Source organism: Micromys minutus (assembly GCF_963924665.1).
Source record: "Micromys minutus genome assembly, chromosome: 12".
Lineage (NCBI taxonomy): Eukaryota > Metazoa > Chordata > Mammalia > Rodentia > Muridae > Micromys > Micromys minutus.
Window position 1 is genome coordinate 59,935,913 of NC_137981.1, and position 22,196 is coordinate 59,958,108.

Sequence of the window (22,196 nt, forward strand, 5' to 3'; positions counted from 1 at the left end):
GGTCACAGCCCTGATGATGCACAGAACAGAAGACAGTTTGGGCCTCAGGTCACTCTGGGTGTCAGTCTGGTGTGTCCCACCCTAGATTTGGGACATTCTTCTTACAACCTCCATGTCTATGTTAATGGAAATGGCTCTTAACTGATGAGGCAGCAACAGTGGGACTTAGTACCTGCTGGGTGGTGCTTGGTCCTAGGATGTAGACAGGGCCTCCTGCTGCACAGGATGGTGGCATTGGGGGCCTCCAGGGGGCCTTTCCTGTTTCAGGACAAGAACCCAAGTGCACAAGTGAAGGAAGAGAAATGAGATCAAGACTATGTGGTACTTTTTATTTGGTCTTTAAACTGTGCTTCTTATTAAATATGACCTTTTCCAAATTCAAGTCTCCCAGTATTTCAGTGCTTTCTGTGTAAACACACTGTGATGGTGCGCTCCATGTGTCCCCTTCTAAGTGAACCACTTATAAACTCACACCAACACCCCAGACACCTCATTTACTGCATCACAGACTCTACAGCCTTCTGTCCAGCAGGTACACAGCCAGGATAGAGGAATGCTGGGAAAGAGCCAATTCAAACCCAGAGAAAATAAGTGTTTTTAACCAAAACAAAATTAAAACATGGCCTTGCCTGTGCCCCATGATGCTATGGAAACACATTTAAAGGTTTTTTTCCATCTCTTTTAGTCAAATAAGCAAATCTAGAAAGGTCAAATTCTAAGGGGCTCCATGCTATCAGGAAATATTGTAAAAACCATCTGACTTCTATGACTGAAGAATCCGGACGCCGGGGAGCACATGGAAGTAAAGCACTTGGACCAGCCAGGAAGCCAGGTGCCTGGCCAGGGAGTTCTCTGGGTGGGGAACCCCTGAGGCATTTATACTGGAGAATACACTTCCCTTCCTTCTCCGGGTGGAGACATATGCCCAAAGGCAGGGAACACAGTAGGCCAGCACGTGGGGGCTGAGGCACAAGGCACAAAGAGCTGACAAGCAACTGCAGCTTTAGTGCCTGGGAAATGTCTCTTTAAAACCCCACTTTACTGGTTTGAGGTCTGAACACAAACCGTGGCCTTAAAAAAAAAATTCTTTCTGTCCCTGTTAAGGAGACACAAATGAACATCTTAGTTGTTCTAGTATGAAAGAGAGAGAGAGTACTTGGAGCCAACAACTTAAGACCTTTTAAGCTTCTCACTGAAGACACTGATAGGCGGTTACAGAATGACAGTTTATTACAGAACAAACTGGACAAGAGAGAACCTTTCTTTGGTTGTTTGAGACAGTTTTTATGCATGACTCACTTTTCCCTCTACTGACAGAAGGCTACCATGACCCTCTAGCCCCATGGTTTGTACCTACTGTGATTCCACCCCTCAAAACAGTCACCACAAAGCATTCTTTCCCTAACAGCTATTAGTGAAATACTCTCACACTCACTGACCCTCCAGAGCCCACAGAACTGGTGATTACAGACACTTGTTTGCAGTTCTCTGAAGGAATCACAGCCACGGGTGTTCTCTGTCCCTGTAACCTCTACTGATCACACTTGACCCTCAGCTGCTCCCAGACTAGCCCTCAAAAGTTGAAATGGGGTGCAAGTGGGAGGAAACTGAGTGGAAGATGGTCACCTGTTCTGTTCTCACATGAGTGAGGAACCACTTACTACTTGGGAAGGGAAGGAAAGGGCAGACAGAGCAGACAATGCAGTCCTGTCTCCCATCTCTTCAGTGTCTAAATGAACAAAAACAGATGGGTCCCCTCCACATTGTCTGTTTCAAGACACACTTGTGTTCCTTGACTTGATGTCCTGGGTGACCCAGGGTCTAGCTCTGGACTTACACTGCTTTTGATCAATGTTTAATATAATGGTTGATTCCATAAACAATCACAGGCTTGATTAAAATGATTATTCTAGATTGATTTCTTTCCACTCAAATGTTTATATTTCATCTACCTTGACCAATAAATTGAGAAATACAGGAGTTCCAGAACCTTCCCAAGAATGGAGACTTTGCAACAACAACACTCTACACACTGGGCAAGGGAGACAAATGGCTGTCAGGGCAGGACCGTCTTCATGGGGCTGCTTTCTTCAAGTCTCGGATCTGTTTAATCAGGTAGTTCTTCTCGTCAGCAAACTGCTCATCGTCTGTCCTTTCTTTCTGGAAGCTGCTCAGAAACTCAATGAGTTTGGGCTGATTTTTTAACAGAATCTCCACAATAGGCTGTGTTTTGTGGGGGCTGGCCACAAATACCTAGAACAGAGGTGAACATTTGACCAATGCATTTATGAAATGATTCACAAACAATAGGAATATGACATGTTGATCCTTGATGCTTCTGTTTTCTCCACTGCCAGTCTTCCTTGGGGAATTTGATCCCTCAGCAGGGCCTAAGCAGCACAGTCTCCCCTGACAACACTCATAAAATAAGTCTTTAGCATTGCTACACACAATAACTCCACATTCATAAGGCAAGAGGCCCACATAGGCCAGAAAGAGGGTCCCTAGACTCCCACCCAGCAGGTCCATAATCATAAGGGGACAAGAGTCTGGCCTTGGACTCCTGGCTACTGTATGTACCTTAAGCTCCTTAAGCCACTGGACCAAGGGAGCAGCGTGAACAGCGTGAACAGCGTGAGAGGAGTGCAGGTGAAATACAAGAAACAGCCGCAGGGAGGAAGCTGAGGATGTAATGCCCACATGCAGAGGAAAGAGCTCCAATCAGCAAACTAGCCTCACACATTAAAGGACCAGGAAAAGCAGGGATCAAAGCAATAAGCAAAAGGAGCAGAGACAGAGGGTCCCATGGGGGTCCCATGGAGCATGACTAAAGCCAGAGACTGGCTCTTGAGATGAAGCCCCTTGATGAGCTCTGGCTAGACTGTCAGACTAGGACTATGGAAAGCTAACCTTGAAGTGGAGCATTGCTAACAACTGAGCAGGGCTGAACAACAGTGGACTAGTTCCCTATCTCCATGCTGCAGAGACAGCAAGGCCGGCCTCAGCTTCCAGTCTCCATTTTACCTGGGCTCTGACTCCAGCCAATGAAAGACTCTTGCCTATATTTAGGATGGGTCTTCCCACTTCAGCTCACCTAATCCAGGCAGTCCCTCACTGACATGTCTGAACCTTGTCTCTTCAATTATTTAGGTCCTTTCAAGTGGACAATATTAACCATCACAGACAACTAAGAAAAATGGTTGAATTCCTTAAGAAATAGAAAACCTATCATGAGAGATGAAATCAGTAACCAAAGCCCACAATAAAGAGAAGCCAAGGGCTTTTGCTGGTAAATTTCTATCTAACATTTAAAAAAATGAACACTAGTGTTTCTCAATTACTTCATAGAAGAATTGTTCCTAGCCCATTCTGAGGCCTGCAATACCTTGACACCAAAGCCAGATTAAACAATGAGAGAGCTTTCAAAGCATGATAGCCCTTATGAATGAAAGAAAACATCAGCAAAGTAAGCCGCACTACCTAATAACAGTTATATACAATGACCAGCTGGGACTTAATTCCACATAAGACAATCAGCAATTCACCAGATGTATTGTTTTCTCCATACAGATGCATTTACATCCTAACCCTTACCATCCAAGCATCATTTTCTAAGGAAACATGGACTTTACAGATACAGTAGGCTAAGATGAAGTCATAGCGGATTAGAGGGCTCCAATCTAAGACAGGTAACATGGAACCTCAGATATAGGTATATAGGCATTCAAAGAGGAGTGCCACAAGCAGTCAGGGAATGGAGTAATGTGTCTACAAGGAAAGACTGCTGGTGATGCTCAAAAGCTAAGAGACAGGACTCAAAGAATCTTCTTGAGGCTTTCTACAAGAACCAACTCTACTGACACCTTCCTTGACCTTCTGGTTGCTGCACTGGGAAAGAATACCGCTTGTTCTTTCTAGCCCTCTGTGGGACTCTGCCATAGCTAAGGAAGCCAAGGCCACAGTGAGTGAATGCAGGAAAACCATGAAGTCATCTCAATTTTATGGTTTGACAAAATTCAATTCCTAAATAAAAAGCATCCATGATACAACTGGAATTCTATATACAAAAGAATGAAGCTGGGCCCCTGTTGCAGCAAATATTAAAAAATAAAAAGCGGTTATCTCTTTACCGGCCCTGAGGTCTCACTCCTCAGGCCCGGTTTTAGTTAGGAGCCCCACGCACCTCTGGAGCTGGGTCCGAGCCACCAACATGGCCCAACTTGTCCTCACAACTCCTGGACAGTTTTCTACTGCCTTTTCTCCGCCTCTGTCCCAGGGTATTTATGTACTCCCAAATCCCACACAAACATAACTCTACAGCCCGATAGCTTTTCATACAGGTTTATATATTCGACTCTCAATCCACAAACCCTCTACACAATAAGATTACATCAAATAGACAAAGATGCAAACTGCCCTTCTATATGAGATATTAGACCTGTAAAATCTTTAATGTTCATAGCTTTTTAACACCAATAAACCCCACCTGGGTCCAGCTGGTCCTTGGGAAGCTCCATGTGACCACGAACTCTAACCTCGGTCCTCTGACCTCTTCTGACCTCTCAGCCCTCTCTACTTCCCTCGCCCTACCCAGTCACTGGTTTTCCTTTATTTTACTATTTAAAATGGGGAGGGTCAGTTGGAGTCAGTTGATTAGCCTGCTTTTCTTGGAGAAGTGGAATTAACATTAAAATACAAACAGCTTTAGGATAATCTACAAGCCCCCACCTCACACCCTCTACAAAAATCATTAAAAATGAACCAAAAGCCAAAATAGAAGAGCTACCAAGACATCTAGAGAAAACTACAAAGGGTAAATTCATAACCTTGCCTAAGGCAGTCAGATGAGTTTCACCAATGGTTAATGCTTCCCTGTAAGAGTGTCAGGGGGTGAGATGTGGGAGAAAATATCTCTTAAGTCATGGATCTGCCTGATCTCAGACCTAGACTATATAAAGAACTACAACTAAGCCCAATCCATCCAGAATGCAAAGAATTTGAGTAGCACTTTCTTCAAACAGGAATAAAAGTAAGTGACCATTAACACACACACACACACACACACACACACTCCTCTTAGGGAAATTCAGATCATAAAATGTAAAACAATGAGTGTGCTGAGCACAAGGAGACACCCCAAGCTGGAATACACAGTGGTGCAGTGGCTGTAGAAAAGACTGGCATCTCCTTGGTAGGAAAACCAGTGAGTGACAAAAAATCCTGCCCCAACAGAAGGAAAGTGTTTGTTCAAATAGCAGCTGTGTTCTGGTATCCACAGCGGGAGCAGTGACCAGCCTCAAGGGCCAACAGCCCAAGTACCCACTAACTGAAGAATGGATGTGCGTGACACAGAGCCTGCCATGGCCATTACAAGGAGCGATGTGCTGATCCAGCTCTGTCATGGATTTGATGTCATTTATACAAACAGGCAAATCCTAACGTGAAAAGCAGAAGGGGGCTGCCAGGTGCTCAAGGAAAGGGAATGGAAAGTCTGCTTAGGGCAGAGGGCTTCCTTCTGGGTGGTGCTGACACAACCCGAGTGAACACTGAATACTGAGTTCTGCTGTTAAAATGGGCAACAAGTTAAGTTTTAGAGATGTGGCTTTTGTTACAATAAACTAAAATTGCTACTTACAAAAAAGGTATTCCAGGCTTGTTTACAGGGTTATACAAATGTTCCCACCTGCGTGCACGGTAGGAACTGCCTCGTTCTGGCCTTTTCTGGTTGGTGTTTGTTTATGAGAGCTGCTAAAGTTCTAATTACAAATTGCCTGGCATTTTGTGGTAAGTACATAAATAACTCAAAAGAACTCTCTACAAAAATCAAAGAAAGACTAGGTACATTAGGCAAACCAAGCTTCTTTCAGAAGCCTAGCAGAGTTTTCAGGCAGCCATGCTGGATGAACTCCAAAGCCCACACCCTGGACTAAAACCTAGCAAAAATGTTGAGGTTGTTTGCAAGCTTTAACATTTTCCCTTAGTTTTTTTTTTCCTTGTTCATGGCACCGAGCCCTCTGTTCAGGAGGCAGTTGTTCATTAGACTTTCATACTGACCCTGACTGTCTGAGGACGCTCACTGCCAACTGATGTGTACAGAACATGCTATTTTCAAAGTCTCTCTAAACAGAGATAAACACATTAAAACAGCCTGTGGCTTTCTAAACTGCTGTCTTATGCCTGCATCCTCAGTTTACATAACAGGTCTGAGAAATACACTGAGTTTTCCAGCACAGAGAAAAAGGCAGTAGCTACATTCAAGTATTTTTAACCCAGGAAACAAAATATTTTGTTTTCTGTTTTAATTCTGAATGCTTTTTTAAAAATGAAAATTAACTCTTGCATACATTTTCACTTACTTCATCCAAATTCTTTTTACCAGGAAGGATTTGAGCTGGCGAGGCACACAGGGCTTGCTACAACTTTGTTGTCTGCTAGAATACTTTGTGAATGTGACATGGAGCTGCCCATGTACAAGCCCATTCCATAGAAGTGTAAATAAAGTAACTATTCTTACACACACACACACACACACACACACACACACACACACACACACCCCTATGACCACCAACTGGTAATCTCAGATACACCTTGCTTCTGTTAAGAATGACTGACCAAGCTCTACCATGGCTGACTAGGCTTTCTGAACAACAATGCACACAGTGAGGGTGGCAGAGGCTGGCAGCTGAAGTCCCCAGAGGCACTTGCAACGCTGCTCTGACTGCTCTGCCTTGTGACACAGGTGAGAAATGATGTGTGAAAAGCACTTACATTTAGCTCTTGTGAGGGTGGGGCATCTGTGAGGCCTTGGGCTACATCTCAGCATCACAATAAATATGAAATCAATCAATATTATCATGTTCTTCAACTTACTACCAATATTACACAGTTGTTTCCCCAAATACCCGATGTGCATGCTAGTAAATTTGTCCTTGACTCTGTCATAGAAATGGCTTCCTCAGCCACAAAATAGGGTTCTCCAACTGCCTAACTTCAGGAGGGTAAGGGGCATGGAGTCCTGCTGAGGAAAGAACTAACACAAAGAGGTGGAATGCCAGCAATGCCCTGGCCTAGGTATTCTGATGTGGTGGAGGGTTCACACAATTGTTCTGCCTCCCACCTGTGCTTTCCAGGGCCATGGACTGCCTCCTTGAATTCAGGCAGGTAACTGAGGCAGGAAGCTGCATTACTAGCCTGCACAGCATTTCCAGGAGTGTGCCCAGGGGTCCTGCATCTTTACAGAGGCTGCTCTGAGGAGTGAGTAACCATTCATAGGAAATGAAAAAGCTTAGGACTCTTGCTTTTCTAAACAGCAAAATATTATTTTGGGAGGTAAGTGCCAGGGTGCAGGGTAGGCCCAGCTTACACACACACAAGTAAACAAGTGTTAGCTACTTTTAAATGTTCCTACTCTGTCCAATGATTAGGGGAACCAAATTCAGATTGTCTGCGAACAGAAGCAGGCTATTTCTAGTTTGCCATGAACTAAATCTTTTTGTAATCATGTATTTCTGAACAAGATTAGATGACACCAGATCTCACGTCGCAGGACAGGGTACAAAGTGGCATGGCACCATTTTCTGAACTGTCAATCCTCACGAGGGTCTGAGGTAGGTCTGCCACTCTCTGATGCTTGGTGTTTCCTGGAACTACACTCGCACTGTTGTTTATTCTGTTGGCTTCTTTTACGTGACAGTTGTAACACAAAGAAGACTGTTGGAATGCGATGCCATGTGTCGTTGCAGATGTACACAAGCTCCACAAGGTCAGCAGCCTGGCTTGCTCTGACTCTGAGCACAGCCATGGCCCCTCCCCTTCCCCACTCATCTCTCTCCTCAGGTGATCACTTTCCTGAACTTGTGTCTGTCTCTTTACCACAGGTTCTAGGACTGTAACTGCAAAACATAAATCTAGACAGCAGAGAAAAATGTTAGAAAAAAGACCCTATTTAAAAAGCAGTAACAAAGGAGCCCAGGGAGCTGGGTACATCCTCAGAACTTCCCCAGCATCTCCATCCTGGCTTCCATCCAGCCTCCGACTCCAGTTATAGTAATACCCTGCTGCGGGTGAGGAATATGCCTTTCTTTCTCTGTGAGATTTATTTTTATTTTCAATGTGTGTGTGTGTCTGCATATGAGCAGGTGCACATGACTGCAGGTACCTTTGGAGACAGAGGCACGTAATGCCCTGGAGCTAGAATTACAGACTATAGTGAGGCACCACATATGAGCCCTGGAAGAGCAGCAAGTGGTCTTAGCCTCATGAAGCCTTCTTTAAGAGGAAAGGAAGAACTGAACTGCTGAAGTGTGGTAGCAGAACCTGGATAAAGCTTTGCCTCATTGCCTTTCCCATACTCTTGGCCTCCGGGGAATACTAATGTGGCCTTTACCAGGCAAGTCAAGCTTTACTTATCAAATGATTTTTAATTTGAAAATGCCTCTTTATCTTACTGCAAAGTACTGGGCTGCAGGCTCTCTGAATTTGGGTCAGTTTGATACAGATGTGAGATTTCTCTAAGTTTATAAATTTGTACATAAAGGTCAAAGGCAAACTTGCCCAAGTGTAGCTAGCATTCAAGTAATGCTTTCTGCAATAGATTAGTAGGAGATTAAGACAAAAAGATTATTTAATTTCCTCTCAAGGAAAGGAAAGCAAAGAGCAGAGGCCTTGCCGTTTCGGTTAGAGAGAACCACACCCAGGCATCAGCTCTTTACCTTGAAGACATGGAAAGCTTCGAACTGGATGTTTGGACTTTTATCTCGAAGCAGGTTCATCATCAGTTTCAGGTTCTCTGGCTTGCTGATGTACTTGGTCATAATGCTGAAATTGTGGCGGTCCAGGATCAGCTCACCTAGCAACTGCAAAGACACACAAACCCAAAGCCATTATTTGATTCTTCAAATATATCTCACCTAAGCTGAATGGAAACCTAAGGCTGGTGTAAGAAGTGAACTATGAGGCGCTTAAAGAACAGGTGTACACCAGGCACAGTGGACCTGCCGTAGAACCAGCTCCTCAGGAGGTGGAGGCAGGAGGATCACCTGAGCCCATGAGCTGTGAGACCCCATCTCAAACAAACAACAACCCCAGTGAGCCAGGCCCTGACACGGTGTTTGCTATTTCTATAAACTTCCATGCCTGGCCGGAATCTATGTCCATCACTTTGTTTCCCGCATCCAGGACCAGTTAGACAGAACACAAGTAACAACACTCAACTGCGTTTCCTCTCCTGAATGGATGCCCTTATTGGTTTACTGAAAACTTTCATGTTCAATAAGTCTTACCCTGGACTTGAATTTTCTTATCAGATTTGTTTGCTTGGTTTTATGTGTTTTGCCTGCATGCATATACACACGGTGTATGTGATTGGTGCCTTCAGAGGTGAAAGGAGGATGCTGGAACCCCGAGAACTGGAGTTACAGCTGCCATGTGGGCGCTGGGAATCAAACCCCAGTCCTCTGGAAGAGCTGTATATACTTTTAACCACTGACTTGTATTATGAAATCTGATCTAAGGTCTAAAAAACAAACAAATACCCTGAGTCTATATCAAATATGTAGAAGTTTTTATAAAATTATATTATGGTGTGTGTGCATGTGTGCACAAGAGTGCAGGGACATGAAAGCAGAGAACCTAGTGAAAACCAATTATCCTCCACAGTAAGTCCCTCAAGCTTGGATCATAAGGTTTTGTGGCAGACATATATACCCGCTGAGCCATCTTTTGGCTCAAAAGTTTTACAAAAAAGTAAACAGCACTAAGGATACATCTCAGTGTAGAGTAACCTTAGCATGAGTGAGACTCTAGATTCAGTCTTTAACACAGCATTGCAAAGAGTGCAGTCAAAACACTGTATAGTGACATATCAAAGGTTCCCAAAAGGCAGCATTATTTTGAAGCAAAATTAAAATATTCAAAGTAAGACTTGCTGTGTCCTCTCCAGCAGCCCAGTAGCAGGAGCTCTTAAGAAATGCACCAACCAGCACACTTTACATACAGATTCCAGTCTCATTTTCTGATTGTTCCTAAAATTCCCCAGAGTGTCAGGCTACACAGGTGGTTACAGGAATCCTGGGCAGGAAGGAAAGAGCACAGCAAGCAGCAGCTATGTCTTTCAGAACAGAATCCCAGACTCGTGTGGAAATGCATATGGGAGGGTGTCTCTTAGGAGATAGCCATCTTGCTCACATTATTTTGTCTATTCGACAGTGAGAACCACACTCAAGATGAGAATTAGCCATTTGCTGGTCCTGTGCCTTCTCATCTTGGTGAGGTCCTGTGTAATTAAACTTTCTTGGAACTTCCCTGTCCCAGTAAAACTCCCAGGGCTCTCCTGGAAGCTGCCCTTGTTCCTGGCTTCCCACTCCCACAGCCTGTCTGTGGCCACTTGTCACTGTACCCTTTCTTCAGCACCACATTTGGGGAAGTCTGCTGGTCCTTTTCTTCCAAAACAGCACAACTTTGTCAGTGGGGACCGTTTTAACAGTGGTGTCTCTGGAATGTCTAGTCAGCACTGACCTACAATTCTGTCTGTTGCACAGACCCACCTGGATGTTGTTTGGCTCATTAACTTAACATCTTTAAAAACATTTCCTTTTTCTTTGTTGGTAACAGAGAGACCTGACAGCTCCTGAAGTTTTCCTCAATTCATTTTCCCTTTGTTCCTTTTGCAATAAAAGGGTTTTCTGGTTTTCAGTGACTCTTAACCACCAGTTCCTCATCTTTACCAGTTTCCTTATTCAAACACTCCCACTCTTCCATCTGGACAATTCCAAAATCACAATGATTTCCCTCAGTCTTTATTAGTCCTGTCCATTCAGCAACTAAAATGATATTCCCGAAAGCCAGCTGTACTCTCTATTAATTCTACCTATACAGCAAGTAAACACACGCTCATTTTTGAGGATTCAGTGGCGACAGCTCGATAGGATGGCGTGTTGGTCACTCACAGAGAATCACTTCTGCATTGCCTCATATAGTCTCCATGTCTGCTGGGACTCTGCTTGCTCTCTCCACTTGAATTTTGAGAAATGCCTTCATTCCTGTCTGTCCGAACGGCCACCTCTCATGTCTAGTTCTGAAGCTTTGCTGACCCTCCTCCTTGGTCTCCCAGTACTGCCTCTTGGCTTCTACTTGTTTCTGGTACACAGGATTTCCATGAATCTGTTTGAGGGGAACCCATAGAAAGCGTGGTGTCTCTGTTTGTGCTCTTCCAAGCTAAGCATGTGGGAGATATTGCTGGGGCTATCCTAGCAAGTAGCATCTCTTTCTTCTCAAAATGCAGAAAAGACATTTTATTATAGCAGGAGTGTAAAACTATGGGAAATCTGTGAAGACAGGACTCTGAAGGCTAAAGCCTACCTCAGGAACACAGCTAAGTACTGAGGTGGCTTGGCTGAGTCTCTCGGGGTGAAAGTAGACTTGCCCTGTGGGAGAATTAGAGCACCACCCCTGCATTTCTGCTTCACCTGAAATTCATCTGGTAACCCAGGGAGGTGTTTATCTCCCTAGACTGTCTTTGTCTGGATTTAAATTTCCTTTATCTCTCTCTGAGAGGCTTGAAAAACTTCTCATTACAAGGGAAAAGGGAGTGTTGCTTTCCTGAACCTTTAGCTCAAAGGGGTTTTCATCCTCAAAGATAAAGAAAGCACTTCTGACTGTAAAGCTAGCAAGGGCGTTTCAGCTCTAAAAATATTGACCTGTCTACCCAGCAAACACACAACAAAATAATGCAACACAAACACAAGCAACAAAGGAAGCTTCATGCTTTGAAACATCCTAACAGTGGCTTTATTTCATGGTCCTCTATCCAGTTCCAAGGGTCTACTTGTCTTTTTTTATTATGATGGCTCTGGAAAATCTGGAATCCGATACAGTGATTCCTCTGGCTTTGTTCTTTTTCCTCAGGGTTGCTCTAGCTATCTGGGATCTTTAGTATTTTTATACCGAGTGTAGGCTTGTGTTTTTCTATTCTGTAAAGAATAAAGAAATATACATATATAATGCATCTTTTTTTTTTTAGACAGAATTTCATGTAGCCCTGGTTGGCTTGTGTAGTCTAGGATGACCCTGAAATTCTGACCTATCTCCTTAGTGCTGGTTTGCAGGCACATGTCATCACACCTGAATTATGCAGCTCTGGAACCCAATGCAGAGCTTTGTCTGTACTAGTCAAGGACTCTACAGTTATAAATCTCACCCTACAACAGGGTTTCATTTAGTCATAAAGAAGAATAGAGTATGTTATTTGCTGGAAAGTGGATGTAACCAGAGATCTCCATATAAAACAAACTAGATCAGAAAGGCAAAAAACACCTGTTTTCTCTCATTTTTACTGACACATAAAATCACTTGTATGCACATACAAGATGCCATGAAGATGAGAGTCAAGACTGGAAAAATAAGGAGAACAGAGGGCACAGTATGATATGGTAGAATGCAAATATCTTTGTGAAGCTCATGCCAAGTACAGCCAATATACTGCAATAACTTTTTACATAAAATTATAAACATACAGATTCTTCCATAAGGATTTTTTAACATTACATTTGAATTCAATTCAGATTAAGTCATCCCAATTTTATCTTCTGTTCACACAAGTTTACAACTATAGCCAGATGTGGTGGTGCATACTTAAAAATGCCAGCTGTGAAGACATGAAGCAAATTTAAGGCAAGCCTAACCTCCATGAGAAAACCCTGTCTTGAAAACTGAAGGGGTGGGAGCATAGTTAAAGCAGTAGAACAGCGTGCTTAAGACCCTGGGATCCCCAGAACCCTCTACTCCCACACAAAATCTCTATGACCTTAGCTCAACATGCTCCAGACCTGTTACCACCATCTTTCCTTCTTGAACTACAACCTTAGAGTAAGTGTGTTGGGGGGGGGGTGGGAGGAGAGAGGGAGAGAGAGAGGGAGAGAGAGAGGGAGAGACAGACAGAGAGAGAGAGAGAGAGAGAGAGAGAGAGAGAGAGAGAGAGAGAGAGAGAGAGAGAGAGAATATGGCAGTAATGGCAGTAATATATCCACCTCTAAAATGATTTCCTATATGGAATAGCTTAGATGTCTTTAATTCAGTAGGGGCATTACTTTGGAACAACTCCTATATTCTTAGTACCACAGGTAGTAAGCATTTTTCTAGTTTTCTATTTTTGGGGAGCCATGCTTACTCAAGCTTTGTATTAATCAAGATGTGAAAAGTATGTTTAGTTTCAAGTCTTTTGGCCATTACCTGTCAATCTATTTTGTAACAGTGACTGGGACAACAATGAGCCATCCACAGAGCAATACAAAGAAGGGTTATTATCCTAAGTAAATGGAACACATCTAAACTTTACTTAATCAAGTAGCTAGTGTAACAAAGAGGTTCTCCTCCAAAATGTGTTGTTTTAATAAAACCGATCAGAGCCAAGAAACAAAACAAAACAACAACAACAACAACAAAAACCCAACCAAAAAAACCCCAAATCCACCAAGCTTCCATTTAATTATAATCTTTCTTGCTAGTAATTAAATGCCAACCTTCTGAATAAGATAAGAAATAATTTCCTAAGCTCCAGCTCACAAGGGACAGGAATTTCTCTCTTAATTACTTTTTACTGGCACCAGGAGTCTAAGTATCCTAAAGCCAAGAAAGTCTGGGAAACTTTAGAACATGACATTACTGGCAAAACCTTACAGAGTACACACTAGCAAATGTGGTTATTAGGACAGTTACGACTATGACCACAGATCTAAGAAAAAAACAAGCTTGCATCAGCAGAGTTCCCCAGGGTAACTCTTTTTCAGAGAAGGGAGGCAGCCATGTTGAATAAGCCTGATGTGGATGTGTGAACCATCAGCTCGCCTGCATCGGGTGCAGCACCATTTCAGCAGCATCTCTGTCTTATAACCCAGCACTTAAAGCCAACTCTCCCTGAAGCACGTTTGCATAGGTCTGCATTCTGACACACACTTTAGTCTATTCCCCTCTGCCCTCAAAGCTCTCCTTTACACACTCAGGCTAGAAAGGAACTTCAACAAGAAAAGCAGGTCTCAGTAGATTAATGCAGAACAGCAAACTAGCCTCATGGGAACAGAAGCATTTGTAAATAAGCCGGAGAGGGAAAGCTGTAGGTGTTTCTGAACTAGGTGCAAAGGTCCGTTCCAGGGCTTGAGTGAGAACCTCTGAGCAGGGGAAGGGTGCTGGGACAATAGGGACAGAGGACTTCTTGCCCACATAAGTTATCCAGCACTCGGGTGGTGTGGGTAGGTCCCCTCTCAGCCCACTAGTCCCAGAGTCACCCAAAGAATGTGGACACCTAAAGACTGAACTCTGGGGAAGGGAACTTGTGGGGCTAGTGACTAGCAATACTCATTTGAAGAACTTAGTTTAATGCACTGAGCACATACCTACAGTTCACAGTTCTGGGCAGAAATGCAGCACAGTGACTGAGGCCCTGGGGTTCCATCCCCACTACTACAAAAATAAACAGAAAACCCAGTAGTTCTTACCACAGTAAGGTTTCTTGGTTCCATATTAAAACATGAAGGGGGGGGGGGGGCTGGGTCAGTAGTTAAGAGCACTGACTGCTCTTCCAGAGGTCTTTAGTTCAATTCTCAGCAACCACATGGTGGCTTACAACCATCTGTAATAAGATCTGATGCCCTCTTCTGGCGTGTCTGAAGACAGCTACAGTGTACTTATATATAATAAATAAATAAATCTTTAAAAAAATATGAAGAGGGAAAGAGGACATGGTGGGGCAAAGGCAGCTAGAGATATGGGTGGGAAGAAGAAAATATGTTAGTCAGAAAGAAAAGGCAAGATAGGCCCAAAGGGACAGAACACTAGCTTTCTGACAGGGCCTGAGGTCTCGGGGGTGGTGGTGGTGGGGTCAGGAAAACTTTGGTTCAAGTTCTTATCAATGCTGAAAATTGATTAATTCTAAAGACCATACTCTTCATATTTTCTCCTTCAATCACATAGGAACTCTACTTTGGTCAGTATGTCAGAATTACACTGAAAAGAACTTAGGAAACACACAGCCATTTCTCATATGCTGGCCCTTAGAGCATTCCCATCTCTTTACTATTCCAATGGCCACCTCTCTCCTGTAATACTGATATACATCTCTGACCGTCCTTCTGCCTATTATACAGGTCTAAACTGAATTTTCTCTGTGACAACTGTGTGGGAGATACATTCCTGGTACTTCTGTTCCCTACTCTCATCTCCCTCTCTCCCTGTTAAGCCCCATAGATCCTTTCCCACATTCAGGCCTTTTTGTCTTGTAGCCTCCTCAGTCTAACCAGAGCCGCCTGTGTGATCATGGGTTTGGAGCTACGCAGTGGAATTTGATGGGCCATCACTGGGTAACAACTGAAGATAAGCACCCCTCCTCTCAGAACCTCCATTTTGAGGTCAATGCTCTGCCTGGAGTTCAGTTCCCTGCATCACTGGCCTCAATATGAGGAGCTCTGGCACAGCACAAAGTTCTCTAAATGGGTCACCTTGCTTTGGCTTCTAGGCAAGGAGAACCTCAATAACAAGTGCTGACTGACTGGCTGAGAACTGACCTGTCAATTGAATCAGAAGGTGGGACAGTGACAGCATAAATATAGGGACACTGCATGCGTGACTAATGCAAAACCACGGTGAGGGAGATGTAAAGGTATGGACAAAACAAACAAGTTCATGGCCTTCATTCAAAACTTCGTGCGATATTAAGAACATATGCACTGTCCCACAACTGTCACCATCCTGACATCACAAGTGAGCTTCTCGGCAGCTGGAAGGAATAAACCACATGGCTGGCACAGGATTACCAGCTGACAGAAAGTGCTACAAAATCCAACAGTGATGTGGAGGACAGAGGTGCAGCCCTCGCCACGCCACGTCACCCGCACTGACCCACGTGTTCTTCACAAATGGCCACCTCTGAGCAACTTTTTCTAGGAAGGGCAGGAACTTGGGGCCCAGAGCTGTACTGTGTTGGGCTCCTGAGCATTTCCACTGGTATCTCATAGGAGTAGGCTCGGCCTCTGGGTTTTAACACACACACCTTATTTGGACTCACTTTACATTTTCACACTTAGGTCTCAGCTCAAAAGCTAATTGCTGGAGAGGCCCGACTGCCATTCCAGCTGCTCTGACACACATCCAGCCCACAGACGTGCCTTTGTTTCTATCATACGAAACCCTGCTTAGAAGAACTGTGACTCTGTTAACTAAGGCTTTCTTTCTTAGTAGGAACATTCCAGATTCTACTGGAACATGGCCTTCAGTCTGCTAATCTTCTCTTTCAGTACTTAGAGCATCTGAAAGCCATCCAAGATCACCTGCTCTCTAAACTAGAGCCCAGGGTACAGTGCTGGCTTGTTGCCACTGCATATCTACAAGAGAAGCACATTAATATCTGCTGACTGAGTGAATGTTCTCCCTCCCTCTGCTTTCTCCAACAATTCACCCAGCATTTGTGAATAATTAAGAACCAGCACACTGTGTGTGTGTGTGTGTGTGTGTGTGTGTGTGTGTGTGTGTGTGTATTATGTGGACCATGGAACCTGTGCAGAGTTTAGAAGACTTGTTCCTAGCCTTCTACTTTGAGAAAGAGGTCTCTCTTGTAAGCTGCTGTGAATATCAGTCCCATAGCATTTAGGCTTCTAACTTCCATATTATAATAAACAGTTGTTTTCCCAGTCAGAATTTTAAACAGTTTGTCATTTACTGAACTTACAACCCTCAGGGGAACTTAAATGTTCACTTTGTCACTTTAAGTCCTCGCTGGCCCACAGGCTTCTGTAGGGCATGCTAGGATCACAGACACAAGTGCCATTGCATTATGCTTTTAACTGAACACATTTTATTTTAGTTTTATGTGCATGGGTGTGTTGGCTGTACCATTTCTACTTCTAGTGCCTTTGGAGGCATCCGATCCCCTGGACTGGAGTTACAGCTGGTTGTGAGCTGCCATGTGGGTACTTGGACTTGAACACTGATGCTCTGGAGGAGCAACAAGTGAGCCAGCCACCTTTCCAGCTTATGCGTCTCCTTGGATATAGGTTCTGGATGAGTGATTTATCCTCAGAGCCAGCTCCTCATCATTACTTTGCCCCTACTTTGCTTTCTTTCACAGCCAACTACACCATCTTCTTCCTTCCTTCCAGATTCTGTTCCAGTGAAGTCCTGCCAGGCTTTATTTTATTTATTTTTCTTTCAGCAAGGTTTTATTTATGTAAATAGACAGTTTTGTTCACATAAGCATGTCAGGCCTCTTATCAAACTCAGGGCCTTGTATATTCCAGTCAAGTGTCCTACTACTGAGCTGTACCCTAGCTTATTTACTTGTGCAGAGTAGATATTGTTTGTTAACAAGATGTTGGCTTATAAGGACTTAAAATAAATCTGGTATTACCTTTAAAGATTGTCTCTTTGTCACGTAGTTCTCAGATTGCAGCAGTTTCTCATAGTCTTCAAAAATCTAAGAAAAAGAAAATAAGTGTGTAAGAGTGGCAGTGTGCCCCCTGTAGCAGGAGTGTGCTCACTCCTTCAGACCCACGCGGCACCACTGCTCACAGCAATGTCTCAAAATGCAGACCTGGATAGGGAGGTGAAGGGATGAAGGATGCAGATGTTCATTAGCTTTACGGACTAGAAATTGTGTTGAAAGAATAACTTTGAATCCTCCCAATAAATCATTATGTTAACATTTATTAAAATTTCAAGGTAACTTATTTTAAAGAAATTTGTTTCTGTAGTTAGTAGCTGTGGGAAAAGACTAAATTAGAGTTAGGACTGTCAAATCTATAACGTCAACAGGTGAGGCTTGGGTGACCACTGCTACACAACGACCATGTCACCCCACTGGCCGGTATGAAGTCCATCCTTTCTCACAAGCAGCCATGACCATAGACATGGATCTTCCTGCATCCCAAGATAGTGACTGGTCATGGGGCCTTTGGGAGCATACAGCATCTCTTGGGGCAGCTTGGCACCAACTCCCCACCATTTGTGGACACACTACTCAGACAACACTGCAGCTGAAGGAGCAAATAGCCAGGAGCAAAAAAGCTCAGAGACAGAGTAGGACAGGACATCCTTAGAGCGCTGAGTGACAGGCTTCTGTGTGAGCCCACCGAAACTTTTGATTTAGAATTGAGAAGTTACAGCTCAGAAATGGAGGCTCTTCCTAAAAGCTTGGATATAGAAAACCTGGTCATCAGCTGTCGGTGCTATTGAAAAGCAATGGATAATAAGAGTGTTAACTCCCTCAATAGGCTAATCCCTTGATGAAGTCATAATTGAATGGATTTTTAGGAGAGGAGAGACAGGTCATTGAGGGTCATGATTCTCCCCTTTCCCCGTTTGTGTATGTGTGCAGTGTACGTACACGCATGTTTACATGTTGATGGTTGTCTTTTCTGATTGCTCTACAGTATATGAGACATGGTATCTTACTGAACCCAAGAGCTCACCAATTTAGCTAGTGGTTGGCCTGCTTGTTCCAAGGATCATCTGTTTTGGTCTCCTATGACTGGGATTGCTGGGGGGGGGGCTATGCCCACCTGGCCTTTTAAATGGGTTCTGAACCCAAACCCCGGTCCTCATGTTATAGCTGCTGAGCCATCTCCCTCTGACTCCGGGCTGCCATGGGGTATCTTTCCTTCACCACATTTTCCAACATGATGTCTGCTCCACAAAAGGTTCAGGAACAGAGCCAAGTGACCATGACTGAAGCCATAGTCCAAAATAAAGCTTTCCTTCTTCCAGGCTATTCCTCTTAGATATTTTGTCACAGCAGCAAAAAGATGGTCAACACACATGATATTTTATAGATCAATATATCCATCAGACAAATTATGTCAACTGTGAATCTAAAATACAAATATAGTAGACCCAGGGCCCCCTACTTCTTTTCCATTGTCCCTTTCAGCCTTTCCTTCTAGCCCAACTCCATTTCTGTACCATCCACCAATTGCAGAAATGCTTTCTGCCATAGCCACCATATGTGACCAGGACTCAGAGTAGGTAATAGCAACCAAACAATTGAATACTTTCCCACAGAAGAATAGATACCTACATAAAACATACTTCCTTCCAAGTGCCAGGCAACAGGCAATTGGAACACAGAGTAGTGAGCCTCAGTCCTGGGCATCTATAAAAAAGCAGTAAGCCTTGGTTCTGGGCATCTCGAAAACAGAGTAGTGAGCCTCAGTCCTGGGCATGTAGAACTGTAAGAACATAGGTTCTTAGTCTTCAGGTCTTGGAACTACAAGCCTTTGAGATGGCCAGCCCAGGCCACAAGCCTTCTGTACTCCCTACCTACATGTGGTTTTCATCTAAAACACAATAAAAGGACCCCAGCCAGCTCATTAGTAACAATTAAAAATGATTTACTTACAGCATCATAATTTTGTTCTAAGAAGTCTGCTACCAACACTTTATGTCTGGTTAACAAATCCTACAAGAGAGCAAGGAGTGAAGGAAAATTACTACAACTCGGGACCTTTATAATTCATTACACAAAAAAAATAACCTTTGCCTCTATGGCTTCATAAATCATTTCACTTGAAACACATGAAAGCTGGTAAAGAACATTTTCATTCATATCACAAAGTTATTTCCATCCCTACTTTAAGATGCAAAGCTCAAGTGTGTTTCAGATGAAAACAATGGCAGAACACAGAGTGTCAAACCTAAGTGTTCTAAACAGTAGAATAATTTAACTAGTAAACACACTTACGAGACAACTTCATAGAACATTTTACATTGTGATTATAATAAATATTCAAACAGTCTCATGATCTTTATCAAAGGTCAGTAACTAATTGCTACTCCCCACACACTTCCTAAGCTGACCTCCAACTCCTGAGAAGGACTGCTCTGAGGTAGCCCTTCTGCCTCACCATGAGTACAGGGATCACAGGTACTGTGGTTCTAACCATTTTTCAAGTAAGGATTCTGAATGGCATAAAACCTGACCTCAAAAATTAATATAAGGGATTAACAAGCATTCTGATCTTTCAGCATTTCCCTAACATTCGAGTGCTGAATGTACAAGTGCACATACTTATGTATGGGTAGGAGCCAGGGGTGATGCTGAGTCCTGCTCTATCCCCACTTTATTCCTTTGAGACAGGATCTCTCACTGAACCTGATGGCCAACATGCCGCAGGGATCCTCTTGTCTTTGCCCTCAACAACACTGGGGTAACAGGAAGGTGTGGTACACCCAGTTTTTTATGCTCCTAAAATGCTGGACCATTTCCCTAGCCCCGACCATTTGGATAATTTATTTCTTTTAAGGTTTCTTTCGTATTGTTGTATTATATGTGTGTGCAGCTCTTGTGTGGAGATGGGAGAGAACTCTGCAGAGCTGGCTCTCTCCTCCCCCTTCAGTGGGTTCTAAGAACTGAACTCAGATCAGGCTTGTGCAGTACCTGCTGTACCTGTTGAGCTATTTTTTGCCTCCCCTCACCGCTAAGGAGGCTGCTGAACTCAGGAGCACAGGAATGACATCAGGTCATCTGACCACCATCTGCTTACTTGTAGGTGAATGAGCCAAAGATACACACTGGGAGTTACTCAGTTCATAATGTGTCTTTTGAGATTTAAAGAGCATCAATCTTATCTTCCTACAGATACAAACTTAGAGAAAACTACAAGAAAGCAAAAGGAACTTCTGGTTGTCTTCAGCTCACACATAAGTCATATCTCCATTTCACTTCAATATTTGGGGAAAAAAAGCCCCATTTAATCCCTTTTATGTACTTAGAGGCTAAATAACCAACTCAGGTATTATGAAAAATTCAATTAAAAAAGGGTTTTTAACCTTTCCAGAATAAAGTTTAATACTTTAAGACACAGTAAATTAAAATTTCCCCAATACATAAAGAAGAGTCAGGCAGTAGAACTGGCAAATTTCAACTGATTCTATTCTGAACAGTTTTTTAGATGTATTTTTATTTGTGTGTTTGTGTGTATATGTGTGTGTTCATGTGTGTACATAGGTATGCAGCCATGTGAATATAGTTGCCTGTGGAAGCCAGAAGAGGGCACTGGATCCCCTGGAGCTAGAGTTATAGGCTACTGCAAGCTATATAAAATATGATTGGAATTACCTGGAATATGTCCTCTGAGACATCTCTTTAGCCACCTATTTCTATTTTAATAACAAGAAAACGTACTTAACGCATTTTGCACAATTTTAGAGTTAATTTTTTTGTAAAGCTGTGAGTACATTTAAAGTATACAAATGATACTTTGAAATATTGTGCAATGGTCCAAAGGTTTGATAGAGATTCTTTGGATCATTTTCCCCATGGTACTAAGGTTCACCTGCAGACTTTGGGTTAAATGTCCCCAAAAGGCCCAGTGCAGTGCTGCTGTTTGAGCTATTGGGAGAGGTATTTTTTCCTTCTTCTTCTGGAAATGAAGTCTCATGATGCTGCTCAGGCTAAAGCTGGTCTTGAAATACTGGGCTGCAGTGACCCTTGAGGCTGGGACTACAGGGTACACATAGATGCTCAGTTGGAAGGAGTGACAGCCTTGAAGGGAATACTGGAACCCAGAGCTCCCACCATTGCTTCATGGTCTACACTCAAGTGTGCAGCACTGATCCACCACACCTTCCTGCCAACAGATTCTGTCTAGTTACATTTTCTTTTTTTAAGTGTTTGTATGTATGATGTGTATTCAGTGTATGTGGATACAGTACATGAATGAACGTCAGAGCACAACTTTTGGGAGTTGTCTTTTTGTCTTCCACCTTTGTTTTAAGCAGTGTTCTCTCCTGTTTCTGTCACTGAGCTAGCTGCACATTACAGGCTAATGGGCCCTCAAGTTTCTGCATGGCTTTCCTTTCTTTGCCTCTCATCTCACTACAGAGGTGCTGCGATCACAAATGCATGTTACCACATTTGGCTTCTTATGTGGTTTTGTTCTGGGGATGAAATTCAGGTTGTCAGGTTTGCAGTGGGCCATCTCACCAGCTCCTGCCTCATTTATCATTTTTTTTATAATCCTGTCTGTCAGTGAGAACAACGATGCAATAATTCTTATTCTTCAATATGCCTGTTTCATTTTCTTTGGCAATATCCATGAATGGTTTTGTTAAGTCCTATTTCACATTTCTGAGTTGCTGATATACTGTTTTCCACAGCAGTATACTAATTTGAATACATGTAAACAATATGCAAAATTTACTTTTCTTGTATA

The 22,196-nt window shown here is 43.2% G+C and overlaps 1 protein-coding gene across 3 annotated transcripts in view; it reads right to left on the minus strand.

The window, feature by feature from the left end:
* Nucleotides 1-1,087: 1,087 nt before the first annotated feature.
* CAB39L (calcium binding protein 39 like) overlaps nt 1,088-22,196 on the minus strand; it is an 87,481-nt gene continuing 66,372 nt past the window's right edge. For all 3 annotated transcript variants that reach the window (XM_080926006.1, XM_080926004.1, XM_080926005.1), the window contains 4 exons: nt 19,382-19,441; nt 17,396-17,461; nt 8,715-8,858; nt 1,088-2,253 (listed from right to left, as the gene is read on the minus strand). In XM_080926006.1, the coding sequence (XP_080782132.1) occupies nt 2,074-2,253; nt 8,715-8,858; nt 17,396-17,461; nt 19,382-19,441 (450 nt within the window). In that variant the 3' untranslated portion in view covers nt 1,088-2,073. The remainder of the gene's footprint in view (nt 2,254-8,714; nt 8,859-17,395; nt 17,462-19,381; nt 19,442-22,196) is intronic.